The 24,906-nt window shown below is 42.5% G+C and overlaps 1 protein-coding gene and 1 pseudogene across 7 annotated transcripts in view; both read right to left on the bottom strand.

Annotated features, from left to right (window-relative positions):
• Window positions 1-24,906, bottom strand: part of YEATS2 (YEATS domain containing 2) — a 121,129-nt gene that overhangs the window by 75,904 nt on the left and 20,319 nt on the right. For 5 of the 7 annotated variants that reach the window (XR_008617040.1, XM_024124399.2, XM_024124402.2 and 2 more), the window contains exon 2: window positions 4,431-4,548. Coding sequence is in view for 6 of the 7 variants with exons in the window: in XM_055084056.1 (XP_054940031.1) it covers window positions 4,431-4,538 (108 nt within the window). In the remaining variant the exon portion in view is untranslated. Of the gene's footprint in view, window positions 1-4,430; window positions 4,549-11,745; window positions 11,820-24,906 lie in introns of all 7 variants that reach the window. The other 2 variants (XM_024124400.2, XM_024124403.2) reach the window with 1 other exon arrangement.
• On the bottom strand, window positions 8,986-10,761 carry LOC129392048 (60S ribosomal protein L29-like; annotated as a pseudogene).

Raw genomic sequence — 24,906 nt, 5'->3', positions numbered from 1 at the left:
AACAGTAACTCTGAAGTGGTGAAACCTAACGGTCATCACCTTAATCAATAATGAAAAGTTAACATCACCAAATATTCAAGCAAACTGACCTCGCATGTTTTCTGATATGATGTACTGACAAGACTCCACCACTCTGTGGCATTCCTGCTAAAAACGCTGAACCTAATCACAGCGAACATCAGACAAACCTAAACTGAAGGACACTGTACAAAATAACTGGCCTATACACTCAAATACTAAAGTCAAGAAAGACAAAGAAAAGTTGAGGAGATTAAAAGAGACTAAAGAGATATAACAACTAAATGCATTGTGTGATCCTGGAGAGGGGGAATAGTTATAAAATACTGGGACAACTGGTAAAACTTGAATATGGACAGCAGATTAGATAATGTAATGTAAAATGTTAAAATTTCCTGCTTCTGATAATTGTACTGTGGTTACATAAGAAACTTGTCCTTAGGAAATACACAAGTGTTTACAAGTGTCTAATGTATCTTCTGATGATTTTGAAAAAATGATGTGCATATATACCTGCGTGCATACATGCATTTGTGTAGTATGTGTGTGTATGGATTGGGGGTGAGGGAAAAGAATGATAAACCAAATGAGGCAAAATGTAAACAATTGGTGAATTAATCTGGACAAAAAACATACAAATTCTCCTTGCAATTTTTCTGTTTGAAATCACATCAAAATAAAATTACCAAAAAAGAAAAAGAAACCCATGAAGATTCTGAGAGAAATACGTGGTGACTTCTGAAAAACCATAACCCCAAGGAAAAAGAAAGTAAAGAGTTAGCTAGAGGAAGAGGTAGTCTGTGACACAAGAGCAGTTCATAAGAAGGCAGGAAGTTAGGATCTAGCATGCAATTCAGCAGTTTCTGATTACAACTACCTGAAGGAGCCAGCAAAGAAAGAATTCAAAAGGAAAGAAAATGTCTCTGAAGGCAATTCAATTCAGATAATGACTACTCAAAGTAATATGCTATCCAAAGAGTTAAAAGCGTCAGATATGAAATGTAGTTTGATTACAAGAGAATAAAAAAAGAAGAGTCGAATGACTGTTTGAAAAACCTGGGATTTTGCATAATGATCCTGTATTTGTTATATGAAAAAATCACCACCCATGATTTGGGGTGTAAAAAAAATTGCATGAGAAAATTTGGACCCTTGATCAACCATGTCATTTTCTCCCCGTAAAATATGCCACTAGACTGCCAATTTAAAACTAGTGCTGGTATATGGTCACCTTATTTTTGATAATGGAGGCAAGAATATACAATGGAGAAAAAACGGCCTCTTCAATAAATGGTGTGGGAAAACTGGACAGCTACACGTAAAAGAATGAAATTAGAACACTCCCTAACACCATACACAAAAATAAACTCAAAATGGATTAAAGACCTAAATGTAAGGCCAGACACTATAAAACTCTTAGAGGAAAACATAGGCAGAACACTCTGACATAAATAAATCACAGCAAGATCCTTTCTGACCCACCTCCTAGAGAAATGGAAATAAAAACAAACGGGACCTAATGAAACTTAAAAGCTTTTGCACAGCAAAGGAAACCATATACAAGACAAAAAGACAACCCTCAGAATGGGAGAAAATATTTGCAAATGAAGCAACTTACAAAGGATTAATCTCCAAAATTTACAAGCAGCTCATGCAGCTCAATATCAAAAAAACAACCCTATCCAAGAATGGGCAGAAGACCTAAATAGACATTTCTCCAAAGAAGATATACAGGTTGCCAAGAAACATATGAAACGATGCTCAACATCACTAATCATTAGAGAAATGCAAATCAAAACCACAATGAGGTATCACCTCACACCGGCCAGAATGGCCATCATCAAAAAATCTACAAACAATAAATGCTGGAGAGGGTATGGAGAAAAGGGAACCCTCCTACACTGTTGGTGGGAATGTAAATTAATACAGCCACTATGAAGAACAGTACAGTGGTTCCGTAAAAAACTAAAAAGAGAACTACCATATGACCCAGCAATACGAATACTGGGTTTTGTGACCACCTAGAGGGGTGGGATAGGGAGGGTGGGAGGGAGATGCAAGAGGGAGGGGATATGGGGATATAGGTATACGTATAGCTGATTCACTTTGTTATACAGCAGAAACTAACACACCACTGTAAAGCAATTACACCTCAATAAAGATGTTAAATAAATAAATAAATAAAACTAGTGCTGGTATAAGCATTCTTGTGGATATGCCTGCATTGAAGCAAATGACTAGCTTTTCTCATATCTAATGAAAAGAGTTTTTTCTAGTTATTACTGTATGTATCCTTGTATATATAAACCTCGTATATATTTAGAAACCAGCAGATAATCTTAGGGGAGGCTAAAAGTCAGAGACTGTTATCAATGCAGGCTGTTTTAGCATATAAGCGCCTCAGAAAAAAGCAATTCTAAATTATCTCTTTCATGAAATAAAGAAAACTAAAGCCAAACAAAATAAAACCATATAAGAAAAGGGAAGCATCCTGGGACTTCGCTGGTGGTGCAGTGGTTAAGAATCCACCTGCCAATGCAGGGGACACGGACAGGGTTCAAGCCCTGGCCCAGGAAGATGCCACATGCCACAGAGCAACTGAGCCCGTGCACCACAACTACTGAGCGCGAGCCACAACTACTGAAGCCCGCGTGCCTAGAGCCCATGCTCCGCAACAAGAGAAGCCAGTGCAATGAGAATCCCACGCACCACAACGAAGAGTAGCCTCCGCTCCCCGCAACTAGAGAAGGCCCGTGTGCAGCAACAAAGACCCAATGCAGCCAAAAATAAATAAGTAAATAAATTTATATTTAAAAAAAAGGGAAGCATCCTACCAAACCTACTTTGAGAAGAATTCTGAAGAATAAAAATAAAATCTTTATTAGGAATTAGGTTGAGAATGGACACCAAGAAGAACGGCAAATTGGCACTTAGTAACAAAAAACTGTCCGTGCTTAGGCTACGTATTTGGGAACTTACATTAGGTTTAAATTGAAATTATGATGTTTCCTAAAACAATAAGTTTTCCCTTTTCTTATTTTTATTACAAAAAAGACATGCCATGTGATGCATTTGAATAATGAATTTAAGTTTCATGATACTTTCATATTTATCTGGCTTGTTATTGAAAGCAAATGACATATCCTTGTAAATAAAATTACAACTGAATGGAGAGAAAAGTTGCAGTGAAATGTTTTGATTGTTTGGAACTGGATTTGATCATTTCCGGTACACAGAGACTTTTGTGGGGTACATATGACTTGACTGCACTTACACAGACAGGAATTTCCTTCACCCCTTAACCTTGGGGCCCTGATCTCTGTGGAGCTGCAGCACCTTATCTATGACTTCGAGACCTTCTTCATCTAGCTGTAATAACTTACATAGATTTATTTTTTAAATAAACACTAATGAATTTTAGCAATATTTTGTTTTAGAAACTCAAATATAGCCACTTTTTTTGAGACAGCTTAAAACATTCTGGGTAACTACAGATGATCTGGTCTTCAACTAATTAAATGATCTTGGGCAAGTAATTTAATGCCTCTGAGCCTTAAATAAGCCACCACCAGCTAAGTGCAGAGATCAGTGTTTCCCAAATTTCCATCATTCATATACCACCTTCAAGTTACCTACCACATCTGAGAACCACGTGAAACATCTAATTAACGCCATTAAACAGTATTTTTAAAAAGTGTTAGCCCTTGGGGGGAGGGATAATAAGGAGCTTGGGATGAAGATACACACACTTGGGATGAAGATACACACACTAGTATACATATGATAGATAACCAACAAGGACATATACATATAGCACAGGGAACTCTACTCAACATTCTGTGATAATCTATATGAGAAAAGAATCTAAAAAAGAATGAATATATGTATGTGTATAACTGAATCACTTTGCTGTACACCTGAAACTAACACAACATTGTAAATCAACTAGACTCCAACAGAATTAAAATTTAAAAAAAAAAAAATTTAGCCTTATCCTAAGCAGTAGCCATGAAACTGCAAGTCTGATAAGACCATTATCTTTTCTAAAGACATTAACATTAACTATTAAAATAAAAAACCTTAATTCATGTACCACCTATAATCATCTCACATGATACCACGTTGTAGTACACACATTGCTAAGACTTTATGATTACACCTAACATACAATGATAGCTAAAACTTAGAGCCTGTCTCATTACTGACGCTTTCACAGTCTACCTGATTATGTTCCAGCCTTTTATGCCACACATGGTATATTACTATTAAACAGAGCACTTAGCTAATCCCTCTCACAAACCTCTTCAAAATATACACAATAGTCGACATGCATTTCATTTTAGTTCCTATAAATCTTATAGGGAGGCATATGTCAACAAAGAAATAATTTCCTAAGGCAAGTGAATTTCTACCTGAATTCTCAATTGCTTTATGCCGCTTATTTGGAAGGGCCACAGATACATCCTCATAATCAGGGTCAGTTTCTTTGATTGTTCGCTTGATTCCAGACATGATGACATTCGCTCTTCACTGTGAAGCAATAATACATTAATTAATAACACTGCTTGACAGCAATACTTATATGTGTACACACATACAAAAGGAATAAATATTACATAATAGTGATATTTATAAGTCTGTGTAAATACACACACATCCCTTTTAAAGCTAAAAACGTAACTAACTTCAAAAGTTCACTGAAAAAAAATCATCATCTGTTACAAAGCATGCGTTTCCCTTTCAAAAGAAAATCCTTTAACAAGGCAGCACATTGTTCAGACCTTCCAAAAGGAGCCAGGCTTTCACAGAAGGGACCTCATCCTGGAAACCACAATGCATCAAATATAATACAGAATACAAGCAATATAGCTCAGCAAATAATTTATTATATAAATCCTCAGTAAATAATAAATCCTCAGTACTACTTACATAGTACATGCAAGTACTTAATAAATATTATTGTAACTGATCATTTATTATTATTCATAATAAACACAAACTGTATAGACTTATATTAAACGAACAAGCTTGCAATATGGTAAACAAGTCCTAGGTATACAAGTCTTTAAATAAAACCTTCCCATAAATCTTTAGATCTGCACTGTCCCAATACATTAGCCACTAGCCATACGTGGCTCCTTAAAGTTAATAAAAATTAAATAATATTTAAAATTCAGTTCCTTTTCCTACATTTCAGAACACTAGCCACATTTCAAGTGCTCAATAGCCATCAGGGCCAGTAGCTACTAAATTGGACAACAGAGATGCAGACCATTTTATCACTGCAGAAAGTTCCACTGGACACCGCTCCTCTTCCAAACTGTGTTTCATTGAGCACTTATTAATATTTCATGAGTCAGTTTAGGAAATGCTGTACAGATCAGCACTATCCAAAAGAAACATAATGTGAGCCACAAACGAAATAAACATTTTCTAGTGCCCACATTTAAAAAAGGAAAAAGAGGGCTTCCCTGGTGGCGCAGTGGTTGAGAATCTGCCTGCCAATGCAGGGGACACAGGTTTGAGCTCTGGTCTGGGAAGATCCCACATGCCGCGGAGCAACTGGGCCCGTGAGCAACAACTACTGAGCCTGCGCGTCTGGAGCCTGTGCTCTGCAACAAGAGAGGCCATGACAGTGAGAGGCCCGCACACCACGATGAAGAGTGGCCCCCGCTCGCCGCAACTAGAGAAAGCCCTCGCACAGAAACGAAGACCCAACACAGCCAAAACTAAAATAAATTAATTAATTTTTTAAAAAAATTTAAAAATTAAAAAAATTAAAAAGGAAAAAAAAATGGTGAAATTAATTTTAATAATATATTTTATTTAACCAATGTACCCACAATATTATCATTCCAATGATATAATCAATATAAACAAATTAGCAATAAGATATTCTACATGCTTACATTTGTACTAAGTCTTTTACACCTAGAGTACACCTTAATTTGGACTAGCCACATTACAAAGGCTCAATAATAACCTGTGGCTAGTGGGTCCCTTACTGGGCAGCGAAGGTCTACTGACAGATAAGAAAACAGGTCCAGGGAGGTTAGATGAGTTGCCCCTTTCAAGATTGATCTATGACAGAAAAGACAAGAAGAGCTCCCTAATTTCCAAACCTCTCCTCTACCACTGACGGAGATTATTTACCTAACCAAAGGCAAAAATACACAAAATGTATTTATTGAGGTAATAAACAGTTTTAAAATAAAATTAATGAAAATAAAATATAACTCAAAAATAATAATTTTTTTATTCACTCAAAGTTAAAACAGAAATAACAATTTAAAAGCCTCTCAGCTCTTAGTCCAGTTCTTTCACCCATCTCTGAGGTAGACTCACTTGATTCAGCTGGGAGAGACTCATTATGTAATGATATGTATGTAAATCCTGGATCTAGAACATTTTTCCTATAATTGTTATTTTATATAATGGCCCTAAGCTTTAAAATGTCCTACCTGCCCCCCCCCCCAACATTTATAAACATCCTAAATCAAGCCATTTAGTGTTTGTTCACAATCATTACCTACCTGCTCTAATTTAGAATATAAATAAGTATTTTTGGAGAAGTCCTGAATCCAACTATTATTTTCTGTTTTTAAAGCTTATAAAAAGTGAAACTAGGGTATTGTTCTTTTAGTCTTCTCCATTTGGTCAGCAACTAGTTATAGACAACCTGAAAAAAATCTTGGGCAGTTACATAAATAATACTTTCTTAAAAATCAATAAACCTCACTCCTTTTTCCTTAATGCAGATAGAAAAACAACAACAAAACCTCCTACTATCAAGATAAACCTGGTATCAGAAGTAGATACATCATAGCAGATCTCCAATCTGTTTTGCACCATACCATTTCCTCAGTGACCACCTGTCTTCTACAGTTTACCAAGAGTCTTACTGGATTATCTGTAAAAATGAGTGAGTCCAGCATCACCTTCACTCATCCATTCAGTGGACTGCATAATCTCCATGTTCTCCTCCCACACCCCCTCTCTCCCCAAGTACTCTCAGGAGTAATGGCGGCTCCTCCCCCAAAACGTTGGGGATTCTTGAAGAAAACAGTATTTTGTTTTATCCTCACTTAAGGGATAAAGCAAAATTCTCTTTTGACTTTTGCTCTAAAACTGAGAGAATAGAAGGGAAAAAAGAGAAGATTTTGGAGGTGCAAGGGGGTGGGGTGGGTAGGGAAGAAATCACCAATGAATTAACTTATGCTGCCAAGGTAATTCACATTTTCATGCAGCCCCTATAATAAAGCCTTTCCTGTCATCTTTGGGCATAGGTTTGAGCTCCCCCAATAAACATGTTGAGGAAGATTTAGGTCTGTACTGAGCATTTTTAGTAATTGAGGTCTGCTTCTGTTCTACCAAGAACAATACTAAAGGACATACATGCCACATTCAAGTATGTGCTACCTAAGGCTAGGCACATCTGCCAAGGCATGCTCTCACCATGATGTAATAAGTATGTGGAATGTGTAACAAATGATCCATGAAATGGTAAGTTTTGGATTCTTCTTGTCTGTCTTTGAGATTTACGAAAAGGAAATACGAACAGTTGTTAGATATTGTCAGGTTCAACTTTGAAACAAAATGTCTTACTAATCCTCTTAAGGGTTTGAATCAAATGAAATTGAAAAGGATACTGATGTGGTAAAGTGTTAAAAAAGAAAATCAGTTATTGTTAATAATTTGTCTGTGAGAAAGGATTTTCTCCATACCACGGGACCAAATCCAAATACAGAAATGTATGTAATGCTGATTCCTCTAATTTAAAACTTTTCTCTCATTGAAATAGCTTCTTTATAAAAAGTAAACACTGTTAATTTAAACTTTAAAAATACACATTCCCCTCCCCCCATATATTGTAATACAATGTAAGAAAGCAAAAACACCCTGTATCATACCCATTCAAATAACATAAACAAGTCTAAGTTTTTGAAAAAGGTTAAATACCAAAAACAAACAAAACTTTTTAATGCTCTATACTTTGAAAAGAAAAATAATTTTTAAAGGAAAATTGTACAATTTAAACACAAAAATTATGTAATATAGAGTCACTAGAAATTCTTAGTAAAAGGTCTTAGTTTTCATGTTAGAGAAGACCTAGAATCTCTAGAATCTAGTTCTGGAACCCTGTTTTGCAAGCACCACATCATACAAGATATGGCCAACTCTTGGAAAAGGAATAAAATCTGATAAATAAGGTTCCTGGAAACTTTACTAAGTGAGGTGCCTTCTCAATATAAAATTCTGTGATCCTCATGGCATCTGAATCTCATCAGAACCACTGTATTTCGCGCTTTCACTCAAGATGACTTTTCCTATCTGATTTAAGAGAAGGGGGATGGGGAGCAGCAGTACAATAATTTTCCACCTGCTTCCATACAGACAGATGCTCCTAACATGTTAATAATGATTTTATAATTCTTTAGCCTTGTCCTTTCTATAATTTTCATTTCAAACAAAATATTTTCCCCTCTGTAAATAAGACAACTAGTGCTCCTTTATTAAACATGTGAATGAGATAATCCATTCTCCTCTATTAGCCAGATAGACATTTCAAAAATGTCTACAAAAAACAAAACAGCAGAATGGGTAAACAAATTGTAGTATAACCAATGAACTCCCGATCCAACCAACAACAGGAATAAATCTTCATTATGGTAAGTAAAAGAAGCCAGACACATAATAGGAGCACATATTGAATGATCCTATTTACATGAAGTTCAAGAACACACAAATTAATCTATGGTGAAAGAAAACAGAATAGTAGTTGGGGTGCTGGTAGTGGAGACTGACTGAGAAGAGGAATAAAGACTCTTTCTGGAGTGACAGAAATATTTTATATCTTTTTTCCCCCGTTTATTTGTACAAATAGCACAGGAGGACACCAGTCCCATGCAGACAGCAGCCCAGGGGTCACACCAGTCCTTCTGTCCTCACATTGGTAGATAAAGGCCTCTACTCTGGAGCCTTTGTGGGGGCCTAGGCAGCTTTGGGAGCCTGAGCTGGACTAGAGTTGGAGCTGCAGCTGTACCTGCAGCTGCAGCCTTGGCTTTGGCCTTTGGTCGGCAGAGCCTTAAAGCTTTAGACCCTTAGCGATACGGGCACGAACCTGTTTCCCAAACTTGGGGTGAGCGATGTAGGCAAGCTGACTGAGCTTGTGGCTGCCGCCCTTTGGGATCTTGGGCTTTACCTCCTTGGGCTTTACAAGGGCCTTGATAGCCTCAGCATGTGCACTCATGGCCTTGGTGTTGTTGGCCTGCATCTTCTTTAGGCCCTTCTTGTGCTTCTTGGCAAAACACATATTTCTCAGGAACTTGGGGTCCACCCGCTTAAGAGATTCATATCATTGTGATTGGGGTTTCTTGATGCCATTTCTGTGCCATTTTCGGGACTGGTTGTACATGGTGTGGTTCTTGGACTTGGCCATGTCTGCACCAGGGCCCACCGAATTTTTTTTTTTTTTTTTTTGGCTGTGTTGGGTCTTCGTTGCTGTGCACGGGCTAGTTGCGGTGAGCGGGGGCTACTCTTTGTTGCAGTGTGCAGGCTTCTCATTGTTGTGGCTTCTCTTGTTGCAGAGCACAGGCTCTAGGCACGCAGGCTTCAGTAGTTGTGGCACGTAGGCTCAGTAGTTATGGCTTGCGGGCTCTAGAGCTCAGGCTCAGTAGTTGTGGCACATGGGCTTAGTTGCTCCACGGCATGTGGGATCTTCCTGGGCCAGGGTTTGAACCCATGTCCCTTGCAGTGGCAGGCGGATTCTTAACCACTGAGCCACCAGGGAAGCCCCGAAATATTTTTTATCTTAATAAAGGTGTGGGTTACAAGGGTACATGCAATCATTAAAAACTCATTCCAACTGTACACTTAAAATCTGTGTATTTCACTGTATGTAAACTGTAGCTCAGCTCAGAAAAGGACTATACAAACATATCTGAACATGCCCTCTCCTGCTTGAAATCTTCCAGTGGCTTCCCATAACTATTAGAATAAAAGCATACTCCCTAACATGACCTACAAAATGTTACATGAATTGGGCCCTGCCTGCTTCTCCATCCTTAATCGTTAAGATCCAGACACAATGATTTTCTTTCTTTTTAAAAAAATGTTTTTTATTTTTATTCTTTTTTAAATTTATTTATTTCATTTATTTATTTTTGGCTGTGTTGGGTCTTTGTTGCTGTGCGTGGGCTTTCTCTAGCTGCTGTGAGCAGGGGCTACTCTTCGTTGCGGTGCGCAGGCTTCTCATTGCAGTGGCTTCTCTTGTTGCGGAGCACGGACTCTAGGCGTGCTGGCTTCAGTAGCTGTGGCACATGGGCTCAGTAGTTGTGGCTCGTGGGCTCTAGAGCGCAGGCTCAGTAGCTATGGCACACGCACCTCGATGCTCTGCGGCATACGGGATCTTCCCAGACCAGGGCTCGAACCCGTGTCCCCCACATTGGCAGGCAGATTCTTAACTACTGCACCACCAAGAAAGCCTTGGTTTTCCTTCTATTCCTCAAAAACACCTCAATCATTCCCTAGGGTTTTTGGACTTATGGTTCCTTCTGCCTGGAATGCTCTTCCCCCAGGTTAGCTTTACCAGATGCCAGCTCAAATGCCCGCCTTATCAGAGAAGGCCTTCCCTGATCATACTACCGAACATAGCTCTCCCCATATTCCCTCTCCAAAGTTCCTGGAAGGTCTCAATAAATTATTTGCTGAATAAATAAGTGAAGGGATAACTAAAATACATGCCAAAATATAAATACCCACAGGGAACAAACTACTAGCTTTCATCATTCTTTCTATAATACTTACAAATCTATTTGTTGATATTGCTATACCTTCAGAGGTATTATAGCTAAATGTTTAAAATAAAGGGATATGCAAAGATATTACACACAGACACATGCAAACAAAAAGCACACATGGCAAGATTATTGGCAGAGAGAATAATTTAAGGCAAAAACCACTTAATACAAAAAAGATTATGTTACTATTAAAAGACACAATCGCAAAGATGTGTCATAAACTATAAATCAAACAGCATCATGTCAAGACATACAAAACACAAAACAAACCAGAAATACAAGAATTTAAGAAAATCACAATCATAAGAGGAGAATTTGAACATGTCTCTCAGAAATTTAAAAGATCAAGAAGACAACAGATAAAAATATAAATAATACAATTTACAAGCCAGATTTAATATATACATACAACTCTGAACCCAACAAAAAATATTTTAAATAGCTAGAAAAATTCATTAAATTAAATTATATAAGTTATATGAAGAAAGTCTCAATTACTTCAAAATTAGGAAATGTTACAGCTATATACTCTGATTTTGATAAAATTAAATATGATATTATTAACAAAAACTCACTATGATATGAAATAAGGAAATTTCAATAAGACTATTTAAAAATTATCAGCAAAAAGGAAACAATGTATCTAAACCTATGGAAATGTGGTCAAAGGCATCCTCAGAGGAAAGCGAGAGACCAGTTTTCATTTGCGAATATAAGCAGATACAAATCCAGTCCAGCAGGGTATTAAAAGAACTGTGCATCGTGACTAGAAGGTTTTATTACCAGCAATAAATAAAGCATTGGGGAGATCCAGGAGCAAGGTGATATGAACTGCATAGGTCTAACACTGGACCTTTAGAAATATATAAATGCAACTGACTTTCAGTAATCCAAATACATATGATCCATTTCATGAATTATACCTTACCTTGCAAACTAAAAATAGCAGCAGCTTTTACTCCAACACTATCCAGGCTTCACAAAGACTGCCCAATGTGCATGCTGAGAAAGAATAACCATTTTAATATTATACTGACAAAAATCATTAGGCATGAAGAAGTCCTTTCAAAAAAATCAAAATATATATTTCAGTGTCAATTTAAATTTTTTCCTCTATTTGAAGATTACTCATAGAGCTGTTATCTCCCATTGATACTGATAACTGAAAATCTTCTTCCCAAAATTATGCTTGTTTTTCACAATACAAGCAATCTGAAGTAGCCTATTTATAGGAAAGACTCAGATCAAGGGAAACCTAAAAGGGAGAAGAGAAGATTTTGTTCTGATTTTCATTTAAGTTGGTAGCAACAAAAACTTCATCTTAAATGAAACTGAGTTATTTGTAGTGAGGTGGATGGACCTAGACTCTGTCATACAGAGTGAAGTAAGTCAGAAAGAGAAAAATAAATACCGTATGCTAACACATATATAAGGAATCTAAAAAATGTAAAATAGATAGCTAGTGGCAAGCAGCCGCATAGCATAGGGAGATCAGCTCAGTGCTTTGTGACCACCTAGAGGGGTGGGATAGGGAGGGTGGGAGGGAGGGAGATGCAAAAGGGAAGAGATATGGGGATATATGTATAGCTGATTCACTTTGTTATGAAGCAGAAACTAACACACCATTGTAAAGCAATTATACTCCAATAAAGATGTTAAAAAAGAAAAAAAACAAAACTCCATCCTAGTTATTCTAAGCCAGGTCTTATACACAAAACCGAGTCTACCGTAGTCCCCCCCTTATCTGTGGGGGATACGTTCCAAGACCCCAGTGGATGCCTGAAACAAAGAACAGTAGTGAACCCTGTCTTCTGTTCATCTCTTTCACCACAAATTTAATGCCTTTTCCATCTTAACTAGGTACTCGTCACACACTGTAGCCATAAATTTCGCAATATGAGGTGTGAAAAAAAAGCTAGCACGAATTTGTTTTTCCTTTTGGACAATTCCACGGATGGAAGATTCGTTCGTAAGGCAGATCTTAGAAACCTCAGCATACAACTTTTTCCTTTCCTTATTAACTTTCACCTTTTCACCTAAAGGAAGCACTTTACGGCTTCTCTTTGGCATATCTGAATTGCCAGCATAACCACTTTCACTTTGGTGCCATTATTAAGTAAAATAAGGATGACTTGAACACAAGCACTGATACCTCAACAGTTGATGTGATACCAAGATGGCTACTAAGTGACTAAAGGGCAGAATACACAGGACGAGGGGATGATTCACATCCCAGGTGTGACAGAACTGGGATGGCACGAGATTTCATCATGTTAACTCAGAATGGTGAGAAATTTAAAACTTCTGTCTGGATAAACAACAAGGTGCTACTATATAGCACAGCGGACTATATTCAATATCCTGTGATAAACCATAATGGAAAAGAATATGAAAAAGAAGAACGTATATGTACGTATAACTGAATCACTTTGCTGTACAGCAGAAATTAACACAACTTGCAAATCAACTAAACTTCAATAAAATAAATTTAAAAAGAGATCAGGAGAGGTGGAGTCAAGATGGCGTACTAGGAGGACGCGGAATGCCCATCTCCTCACAACTAGGGCACCTACCAGGCACCAGTGGGGGACCACAGACACCGAAGGGGACAGGAGGAACCCCCAGCAACCAGGTAGGACATGCGGCATGGGGGGAGTGAAGGGGGAGAAGTGGAGGCAGGAGGGGACTGGCACCCCAGAGGGGCGGCTAGGGGAGGGTAAGGGATCCCACGCCTGAATGGGGAAATTGGGGAAGCACTGGGAGGGCAGAGGATCAAAAGGGAGAGTGACCAGGTTTCCCCTGTCCACTTGGGCCCCCAGGAACCTGTTGAGATTCCAGGCCTGATCCTCTGCCCACCTAGGCCCCCTCCAGCCGTGCGGGTCCTGAGGGAGTGGGAGGGAGGGAAAGGGGAGCAAAGGTAAGGTCAGACCTCCGGGACCAGCACCCCTGAGGGGTGGCTGGGGGAGGGGAGGAGTTCCTACACCCAGCGGGACCCACCCAAGGTTAGGGGGCCAGCAGGACGGGGGAGACCCTGGGGGAGATGGTGGGGGAGGAGCACGGAGGAACGGAGCCAGTGCTTTTCCTGTCCACTTAGGCACCAGGAAGACTGTTGGGCTCCTGGGTCTAATCCTCTGTCCTCAGAGCCTCCCTCCTGCTGTGCAGAACCCAAGCCCCACCCCACACCCTGGGCCCCACCTCTACACTCGGAGTCCCCCTCCAACGCACGGGGACTAACCCCCACCCACACACCCTCACTCAGCGCCCTACCTCCAAACTCTGGGGAACTCCACATTCCGGAGGCCCTCTTTTCCACGTGCTGCCTCTCCCCTTCTGCACAGGTCCTGAGCAGAGAATCGGACCCAGGCTTGAACTATGCCCCACCTAGGCCCCGCCCCATGCTCAAACATCACTGCCCCCACTAGCTTAGGTCCCGCCCCACCCTAAACCCCACCCCTGCCTAAGTTCCACCCCCGCCTAAACTCCACCCAAAGCCAAGGCTTTTTTTCTTTTTTTTTTCTGTTTTATTTTCTTTTTTCCTCTTTTAGATTGGGCTTCTGTTTTACCTTGTTGATTCACTGTTCTTGATTCTTTTATATTTTTATTTTTCCTAATAAATCTTTTACTTTTCTAATTTTATTTTATTCTTTATATTTTTTAATGATCCCTCCTTTTGACTTATCCCTGCCCTTATTCTTCTTTTTTCTGTTGTGGTTTTCTTCTACCTTGGTGCAGTTGTCTCAACTGTAGTTTTATTTCTACTAATACATTTTTTATCTTTCTAATTTTATTTTGCTTTTTATTCTTTGATATTGTACTGCTCCTCTTCTTTCTCTCTTCCCTTTTTTTTTTTAACCATGCCACGAAGCTTGTGGGATCTTGGTTCCCAGTCTGGAGGTCGGGCCCAAGCTCCTGTGGTGGGAGTTCCGAGTCCAAACCACTGGACTAACAGAGAACCTCAGACCCCAGGGAATATCAATCGGAGTGAGCCCTCCCAGAAGTCCTCACCTCAGCACCAAGACCTAGCTCTATCCAACTGCCTGCAAACTCCAGTGCTGGACATCTCAGGCCAAATGACCAGTAAGACAGGAAAACAGCACCACCCATCAAAAAAAACAAAAAAAACATGAAACGACAAAAAAATACATTACAGACGAAGAAGCAAGGTAAAAAACTACAAGACCAAATAAATGAAGACGAAATAGGCAACCTACCTGAAAAAGAATTCAAAGTAATGATAGTAAAGATGATCCAAAATCTCAGAAACAGAAATGAGAAAATACAAGAAACATTTAACAAGGATCTAGAAGAACTAAAGAGCAAACAGTGATGAAAAACACAATTACCAAAATTAAAAATACTCTAGAAAGAATAACAGAATAACTGGGGCAGAAGAACAGATAAGTGAGCTGGAAGATAAAATGGTGGAAATAACTGCCAGGGACAGAACGGGCAGGCCCGAGGCCCTCGGGGCGACACTGCCGGGGCCCTGGCCTGAGCTGATGGTCGGGCAGCCGGAGACCGAGATGCAGAGATGCTTGGGCGACCCCTGCACTGCGGGCCAGCACGGGCTGCTGGCGACGGCTCTGGGCAGACAGCCTGTCACTGTGGTTGAGAGCCATCAAGGGGGCAAAGAAATGAGCTGGGGGACCCCTCGTACAGAGCACAGTGGAGGGCACCCTCCTTCCAGCAGGAAGGTCTACCTTATTTTATCCTTTTATGTGTCTGAAAAGTCAACGTGAACTATCAAAAGTGCGCCCCTTCTGTGAGACGTGGGTACCCCGGGGCGGGGGGGTCACGGGGAGGGGCACCCCGTGGGGGATGAGGACCCCTGGGAGGCCCAGCCGCCTCCGAGCCCCCCACCGACGAGCTCCTCTCTGGCCACCTGGGGATCCTGCGGGTGGGCTTCTGCTCATGGGGTCTGCTCCCAGCTGGCCGCACTCCCCACCCCGTGTCCTGCCTTGACCCACGTCCTGGCAGGTCCAAGGGCCGCTCGCAGTGAAACCGCACATGCGCACAGGAGCCTGCTGTCCTGGACGGGGCGGACGGCGGCCAGAAAGTCTTACCTGTGGGACTGACTCCCCCACCCCGCCCACCCTCTCAGGGCGGCTTCCAGGCCTCAGAAGCTCCAGGTTCGCCCCCCCACCTCTAGCTTTATCTACCACCATCGGACATCTGCCTCCCAGCCAGAACGCACTGGGACTCCTCACTCTCCCCCCAGCCTTCGCAGACCTGCCCCTCACGTCCGCCCCCACAACCACCTGCTGGGGCAGCACCTCCCACCGGCCCCTGGGCTGCTCCGGCCTCTTCAGACTGCCTGCTCCACTCCCGCCAGGACTCCACGATCGGGATGTCTCCATGGCCTTGCTGACTGCTCCTCCAGGGTCCCCTGTTCTCTTTGGGAGACCCCAGGGCCTGGCCCTCATCACTGGCCACACCCTCCATGGCCTCAACAACCTCCTCTATGCTAAAGGCTCCCAAATCTCTCTTCAGCCCCGACTGCTCCCCGAAATGCAAGACTCACTCACCCAAGTGCCCACTGAACAGCTTCACTGGGTCTGACAGACCATAGACTGAGTCCGGCCTCTGCTCAAATCTGCTCCCACCCCACACAGGACGCTGCTGGCAACCAGAGGCTGGGCCCAGGGACCTGATCTGGAGCCCACCCTGGGAGCCCTGCTGGCAGGAGGCTGAGCCAAGTCCCCCAACTGAACAAGCGGCCACCGTGGTCCAGAGCCCCTCAGCACCAGGCCAGGGCCCGAGGAGGGTCTGGTGATTGGTGTAAAGTTTCTCTATGCCCCATCCAGTGGGGGCCCTGCCCTGAAAGACGAGGCAGGGCACACTGTTCAGGGTTGGGGGCCTCCGGGGCATGGTCAGAAGCTCTCCTCTGACCCACAGCCCCTGGGACTCTATCTTCAACCAACAGACCTGCCGTGGAGGAGGAACGGATGCCTCCCTGGGGGGCCCAGTATGGACTATGAGGGGCCGATGACCAGGTCTGGGGGTGGCCGCAGCTAGGACAGACACACGGGAGCAGTGTCCAGCCATCCCAGCCAGGGTCCTTCCTGCCGGGGGACATCAGGGCTTATCCTGGGCTTTACCTCATGGCACCACTGACCAAGCCGGTGCCCTGTCTGATGGTGGATACACCCCTAGCCAAGGGCGAGGACACCAGTGAAAACCCCACACGAGGCCACACCAGCTGCCCACTCTGCTTTCAGACTCTTCACGAGGAGCAACTAAGCCTCCGGCCACCAAGCTCCATCCTTCCTCGCCTTGCAGAGCAGACACGTCAACCCATCACCGTGACACACGTCATGGGAGAGGCGGTACTCGCTGTCCTCTCCCGGACAGGGCATGCCTGGCTCCTCGGGGATGCTGGGGAAAACGTGAAGGATGAGCCCTTCATCCTTGCGCTGACAGGACAGGCGGAAGGCCTCCTCCTGCTCCATCTGGGAGGACACAGTGTAGGGGTCACCGTCACTGTCCACCCACTTGAGGGTGAGCGGGTGGCCCTGGTGGAGGTGGCACACTCCCGCACCTCCTCACAGAGCTTGTCAAAGGTGGTGGCGGAGTCCAGGCTGGTGATCAGGATGTCCCCGCTGTAGTGCGCCTTCAGGCGTCTGCGGCCGCCGCTCCCGTCCGTCTTGCGGCCGGTCCTGCTGGGCATGGCGCCCTCCGCCGGCCGCCGTCAGCGCCGCGCCCCGGACGCTCGGGCCATGGCGCGGGGCCCTAGCGGCCGGGCCGGGGCGCAGGTGGGGCAGACGGCGGAACGAGGAAGGGAGCGCGCGGCGCGGCGACCTAGAAGCACGAGTCCGGCCAACTCCGCGGAACTTGGCAGCAGGCGGGGCGGGGCCTCATGGTGAATTTTTAATAAGAGTTTTGTGTGAACATGAAAATAATCAGTATTTTCAATACTTTTTAATGATTCATTGATGGAAGTCCATTTTCCCCTTTGAGACTGTAAACAAGACGAGGGCACTGCTATTGTGTTGTTCAGTGTCTGGCACACAACAGGGATTATGCTGAATGATTTCTCCTTGCCCCTCCAAATCTACTCTTTTACCTCTCCACCCAGCTCTGTGGACCACATCTTTTTTTCTGGGGTTTCCAGTTGGGTTCAGCTATACTAGTGGGAGTTTGGAGGGTGGCGGGAGCGAGAGATTGGGGTATTTTTCACCCGAGCTCGCTTCCAGCTGGGCTGGGCTGGCAATGGCTGCCTGCTTCCTGAAGGTCACAGCTCCTGTTGGATGGCTCTTGCCTGTAGCTACAGCTCTGGCAGTGTAGCTTCCACTAACCAGTCTTCCCTTTACCCTATCAAGCCTAGGCGCTTCCCACTGCTATTAGTCTTAGGATGCTTTGCTGATTTCCCATAACCCTGCTTACATCTTTTAAATAGTCCCTTCATTAAACTTCCTTCAGTTCCTCCTTTTGAGTATGCCATCTCGTTTCTGATAGCATCATGATTGATACAGTAGCATAATGAATATTTGTTGAATGAATTATGTGAAACCATCACACACAAATTTGCACAGAGCAAGAGAGAACTTGGTGTTTGAGTGATGCTCAGGTTGAGTGATGCTGAAGAGTAGGGTGCGAGGGGGCACCGGAGAGAAATAAGACTAGAAAGATGGCAGGGACCAGATCATGAAGGACCCTGTAGGCCATGAGTTATGTTCCTATAGGTCTAGTTCCCTGAGAAACAGACTCTGAGATCGATATTTATATGCAGGAAGTTGTTGGGGAGATCTCTAGACCACTTAGGATCAACACCTTAGAGATGCAAAGGAAGCGAGAACAAGCAGAGGAGAAATCTGAAGTGCAATGAAGCTGCAAAGGAGGCCCGAGCCGTTCCATGGGGAGCTGTGGACCTTTAAGAATACTACAAAACTGTCCTACCTTGAGGCGAGGGCACAGCCCATGTCCTTGGCCCCAAGGCTGGAGCCGGAGCTGGCAGACCTTGGAGTCTGCGTTCTTCAGTAGAGAGTTACACTTTTTTCTCCTTCAGCTTCTGGTGCCAGAACCAATTCTGGATATGCTTCATCATTTAGCATCATGAAGACCTAGAAAGTGGAATGAGAAGCTGGGAAAAAGATCTCTGCTGTTTCCTGTTTTCTTTCCTAAGAGAGGTGATCCCTGGGCAGCAGCTCAGGCTTTTAGAGACAGACTTGGAGTTGGAAAGACTTTTTAAAGCACCCCATTTAAGCCCCTCTCTTTCAGCAGAGGACACTGTGATCCAGAGAGGAAAGGTGACCACACAGCTAGTTAGAGGCCAGGACAAGACTAACACCCATGTCCCTGATCCCCAGGCCAGTTTTCCTTTCTTAATTATTCCCTTTGGCCCTCTGAGCTGAAAGGAGGCTGGCGGATGGGCTCCTTCATCTCTTCAAAGATATTCACTCCTGACTTAAAAAGAAACTGAGTTCTGGCCTGGCATGAGGTAGACTTCAGATTCCATTTACAGTGCACTGAGGGTGGAGATATTGGGGAATAAACTTTTCTTCTTCCTCCTATAAAGATTTATTGCCAAAGAGAACAGTTGTTCTCTTTTTGGAAGCACCCATAGCTTGAACTCTGACTTCTATAACAAGTTATCTAACTTTCCTTGAAAAAAAAAAAAAAAGGCCCTGTTGGACTAGGGGGTAGAGAGGGTAAACGGGGAAAAAACTGCATTGAAAATCCCATCAGGTTTTTGTCTAATGTTCTTAAAGGGCTTTAATTTGAACGTCATCAAGAATATTAGCACCCAGTCCACAAAAGATGATCAAAATAATTAGAATTGGGAAGTCAGAGAATTGAGAAGAAACCAACCTGTTCTTTTCATATGGTTTTTCTTTGTTGCTTTTTCCTTTATGCAATGTTTTCCTGTTTTTGAAGAGGAGCAACTGTGGATTTTCTTTATCAAAGTGATTTTGAATGGCTGGGTTTGGTTTTAGAAATAGTTTTGTAAGTCTTTTCAGTTTGAAATGATACTTCCTTCCCTAACCCCTTCCAACACAAATGGGGTTTGAACATTCTCTGTTGTTAAGGAGTGGAATTAGTTAGGACCCTTGTAATCAACAAAAATGTTTTGGGATAGCACAAGCAAAAGGGTTGTCTTTGGGACTTTCCTGGTGGCCCAGTGTTTAAGACACCATGCTTCCAATGCAGGGGACATGGGTTTGATCCCTGGTCGGGGAACTAAGATCCCACCTGTCACGTGGCCAAAAAAAAAAGGCTGTCTTTTATAAAGGTCCAAGGCAATTTAACAGAATGAGAGGAATTTAATGCAACATGTTCTGGAAACAAGTTGGATGCAGAGAGCATTATCTTTGACTTGTTTCTGAACCTCTTCTTTATTATTCAATCTGCAGCCAACTACCATGGTTTAGGAGCCAATGGCCCTGTAATACACATCTATTCTCGTCAATAGATGTATCAGACTATGGAGGCCAATTAGTTCCTACTTCAAATTCTTAGGAAAGGAGTCTAAATGGGTTCAGTTTGGATCAGGGTCTTAACCCACAGAGCAATCAACTCTGACGGGGGGACAGGGTGCACCACGTGCATGGGGTTCTCTTTCTGCAAACTTGTGGTTGATGAGTAGAGGCAAACTGGACTAGCTGTGTAATTTGTGGGGCCCTGTGCAAAATAAAAATGCAGGGCTTCCTTGTTCAAAAATTAAGACTTTCAAGATGGCAACAGCAGGACATTAAACCAAGTGTGGGGCCCTTCTAAGTGTGGGGTCCTATGTGACTGCACAAGTCTCATGCCCTGAAGCTGCTCCATGCTCTGGTCCTGGAGGAAGAGCCTCCAAAAGGAGTTTCTAGACTCAATATGTTGGAACTAGAACCACTGTTTCCTGCTTTTTGGAAATCATAACTTTAGATTGACTTACGTTTTCCACCATTTTTCTAGTTCCTTATCGCCTCTTCAGATCCAGTAACTTTATGTGGAATTGCTTGAATGTAAGTTAGTTGTATTTTTAAAAGTCTTTCGTCCTTTCCTTTTATTGTTAGGCAATGATCTTCTGGAAGGTTGTGCAAAATTTGATTCGGGTTAACCACCTTCACGAGAAGAGTTGAAGGAGAAGATAATGTCCTTTTTCTTTCTTTTTTCTCTTTTTTTGGCTGTGCTGCCCAGCATGCGGGATCTTAGTTCCCCGACCAGGGATCAAACCCGTGCCCCCTGCAGTGGAAGCGCAAGTCTTAACCACTGGATGGCCAGGGAAGTCCCTATCCTTTTTATTTTTAACTTTTTATCTTGAATTAATTTTAGACTTACAGAAAAGTTGCAAAGATAGGCTTAAGAGTTTCCATATATCTCTCCTCCATCTTCCCCTAAAGTTACCATCTCACATAACTACAGTACAATTATCAGAACCCAAAAAATTAACATTGGGGCAATACTACTAACTAAAGGCCTTTTTTGAATTTTACCAGTTTTTCTACTAATGGCTTTTTCTTTTTCTAGGATCCTGTCCAGGATCCCACATTGCATTTAGTTATTCCTCCTTAGTCTTGTGCAGTCTGTAAAAGCTCCTTAGTCTTTCCTTGTCTTTCATGACTGACTTTTTTGAAGAGTACTGGTCAGTTATTTTTTCAAATGTCCCTCAATTTGAGTTTGTCTGATGTTTTAGAATAGCTAGACTGAATATTACAGGTATGATGTGTGTCCTCAGTGAATTATATCACAGGTTCATGATGTTATGTATCTTATTACTGGTGATATTGACATTTATCACTTAAGGTGGTTTATACTGGGTTTCTCACTGTAAAATTACTATCTTTTCCTTTATAGTTAATAAATATCTTGTGGGAGATATTTTGAGACTATGCAAACTCTGTTTCTTCTCAAACTTCTGCTCACTAATTTTAGCACTCATTAAAGGAACCTGTCTGCAACAATTATTAGTGTTTACCTAATGGTGATATTTTCTATAGTTCTTTTTGTCTTTAGGCTTATAGTATCCCATCAAGATGCTGTTTCCCAGAATTCATCTTAGTTCTTTTCCTCCCATCCTTTTTAGTGTAGTTATGTTATTGCTTTACAATAGGTTCATTTGTTAGTATTTTTATTCCATTTGGGTTCTCTCCACATCCTAGTTGGTTTTAGTTGTTTGTTTATTTTTGGGGTATGTGATACACCACTATGGTTCTAAGGGTCAAAGCAATACAAAAATGTACACTATCCAAGATGGCATACTAGGAGGACGCAGAATTCACGTCTCTTCACAACTAGGGCACCTACCAGGCACCGGTGGGGGACCACGGACACCTAAGGGGACAGGAGGAACCCCCAGCCACCAGGTAGGATGTGGGGTGTGGGGGGAGTGAAGGGGGAGGAGAAGTGGAGGCAGGACGGGACCGGCACCCCTGAGGGGCAGCTGTGGGAGGGGAAGGGATCCCATGCCCGAAGGGGTAAATTGGGGAACAACTGGGAGGGCAGAGAATCAACAGAGAGCATGGCCAGGTTTCCCCTGCCCACTTGGGCCCCCAGGAACCTCTGTTGAGATCCCAGGCCTGATCCTGTGCCCACCTAGGCCCCCTCCAGATGCACGGCTCCTGAGGGAGTGTAGGGGGGGAAGGGGGAGCAAAAGTAAAGACTGGACCGCCAGGACCAGCACCCCTGAGGGGTGGCTGGGGGATGGGGAGGTGTTCTGACACCAAATGGGAACCCCCACGGTTAGGGGTCCAGCGGCGATGAGGGAGACCCTGGGGGAGACGGTGGGGGAGAGGCACGAAGGAATGGAAGGGAACGCGCCCAGCGTTTTCCCTGTCCACTTAGGCACTGGCCTATTCCCCTGCCCTCAGAGCCTCCCTCTTGCCGCTCAGAACCCAAGCCCCGCACCTACACCCGCACCCAGGGCCCTACCTGTACACTTGGAGACCCCCCAACGCGCTGGGCCTAAACCCCACCGACACACCCTCACTCAAGGCCCTACCTCCAAACTCCAGAACTCCTCACTCCAGACGCCCTCCTTTTGACGGGCTGCCTCTCCCCTTCCACCGCAGGTACTAAGCAGAAGCACCGCCCCACGCTTGAACGTCCCCTGGCCTAGGCCCCGCCCCATGCTCAAACGTCACCCCCCACACACCTAGGTCCTGCCCCACCATAAACCCCACCCCTACCTAAATTCCACCCCGGCCTAAACTCCGCTCCCATAGCCAAGGCTTTTCTTTGTTTTTTCCTCTTTTAGACTGGGGTTCTGTTTTACCTTGTTGATTCATTGTTGTTGATTCTTTTATATTTTCATTTTTCCTAATAAATATTTTATTTTTCTAATTTTATTTTATTCTTTATACTTTGTTATTGTTCTCTCCTTTTGGTTTGTTCCACCACCCCTCTTTTTTTCTTTTTCCTTTTTTTTTTCTGTTGTGGTTTTATTTTACCTTGTTGCAGTTGTTTCAATTATAGTTTTATTTTTCCTAATATATACTTTATCTTTCTAATTTAATTTTGTTTTTGATTCTTTGATATTGTACTGCTCCTTTTTTTTCTTTCTTTCTTCCTTTTTTTTTTTTTTAATGTGCTACAAAGCTTGCGGGATCTTGGTTCCCAGGCCGGAAGGTCAGCCCCGAGCTCCTGTGGTGGGAGCTCTGAGTCCTCCAGGCGGTCCTCATCTCAGCACCAAGACCTAGCTCTATCCAACTGCCTGCAAACTCCAGTGCTGGACATCTCAGGCCAAATGACCAGTAAGACAGGAAAACAGCACCACCCATCAAAAAAAACAAAAAAAACATGAAACGACAAAAAAATACATTACAGACGAAGAAGCAAGGTAAAAAACTACAAGACCAAATAAATGAAGACGAAATAGGCAACCTACCTGAAAAAGAATTCAAAGTAATGCTATCAAAAATTAAATACAAAGAAAAAATATTAAAAGCAGCAAGGGAAAAGCAACAAATAACATGTAAGGGAATACCCATAAGGTTCACAGCTGATTTTTCAACAGAAACTCTGCAAGCCAGAAGGGAGTGGCAGGACATATTTAAAGTGCTGAATGGGAAAAACCTACAATCAAGATTACTCTACCCAGCAAGGATCTCATTCAGATCTGATGGAGAAATTAAAACCTTTACAGATAAGCAAAAGTTAAGAGAATTCAGCACCACCAAACCAGCTTTACAGCAAATGCTAAAGGAACTTCTCTAGGCAGGAAACACATGGGAAGGAAAAGACCTACAAAAACAAACCGAACAATTAGAAAACAGTAATAGGAACACACATATCAATAATTTCCTTAAATGTAAATGGATTAAATGCTCCAACCAAAAGACACAGACTGGCTGAAGAGATACAAAAACAAGACCCATACACATGCTGTCTACAAGAGACCCACTTCAGACCTAGCTAGGGACACATACAGATTGAAAGTGAGGGGATGGAAAAAGATATTCCATGTAAATAGAAATCAAAACAAAGCTGGAGTAGCAATTCTCATATCACACAAAATAGTCTTTAAAATAAAGACTATTAAAAGAGACAAAGAAGGACACTACATAATGATCAAGCGATCAATCCACAAAGAAGATATAACAATTGTAAATATTTATGCACCCAACATAGGAGCACCTCAATACATAAGGCAAATGCTAGCAGCCATAAAAGGGGAAATCAACAGTAACACAATAATAGTAGGGGACTTTAACACCCCATTGTTTCAGCAATGGACAGATCATCCAAAATGAATATAAATAAGGAAACACAAGCTTTAAATGACACATTAAACAAGATGGACTTAATTGATATTTATAGGCCATTCCATCCAAAAACAACAGAATACACTTTCTTCTCAAGTGCTCATGAAACATTTTCTAGGACAGACCATATCTTGGGTCACAAATCAAGGCTTGGTAAATTTAAGAAAACTGAAATCATATCAAATATCTTTTCCGACCAAAACACTGTGAGACTAGATATCAATTACAGGAAAAAAAACAGTAAAAAATACAAACACATGGAGGCTAAATAATACGCTACTAAATAACCAAGAGATCACTGAAGAAATCAAAGAGGAAATCAAAAAATACCTAGAAACAAATGACAATGAAAACACAACAACCCAAAACCTATGCGATGCAGCAAAAGCAGTTCTAAGAGGGAAGTT

This window comes from Physeter macrocephalus, chromosome 1 (genome assembly GCF_002837175.3).
Source record: "Physeter macrocephalus isolate SW-GA chromosome 1, ASM283717v5, whole genome shotgun sequence".
NCBI classification, from domain to species: Eukaryota; Metazoa; Chordata; class Mammalia; order Artiodactyla; family Physeteridae; genus Physeter; species Physeter macrocephalus.
This window is presented reverse-complemented; position numbering and strand designations above follow the sequence as displayed.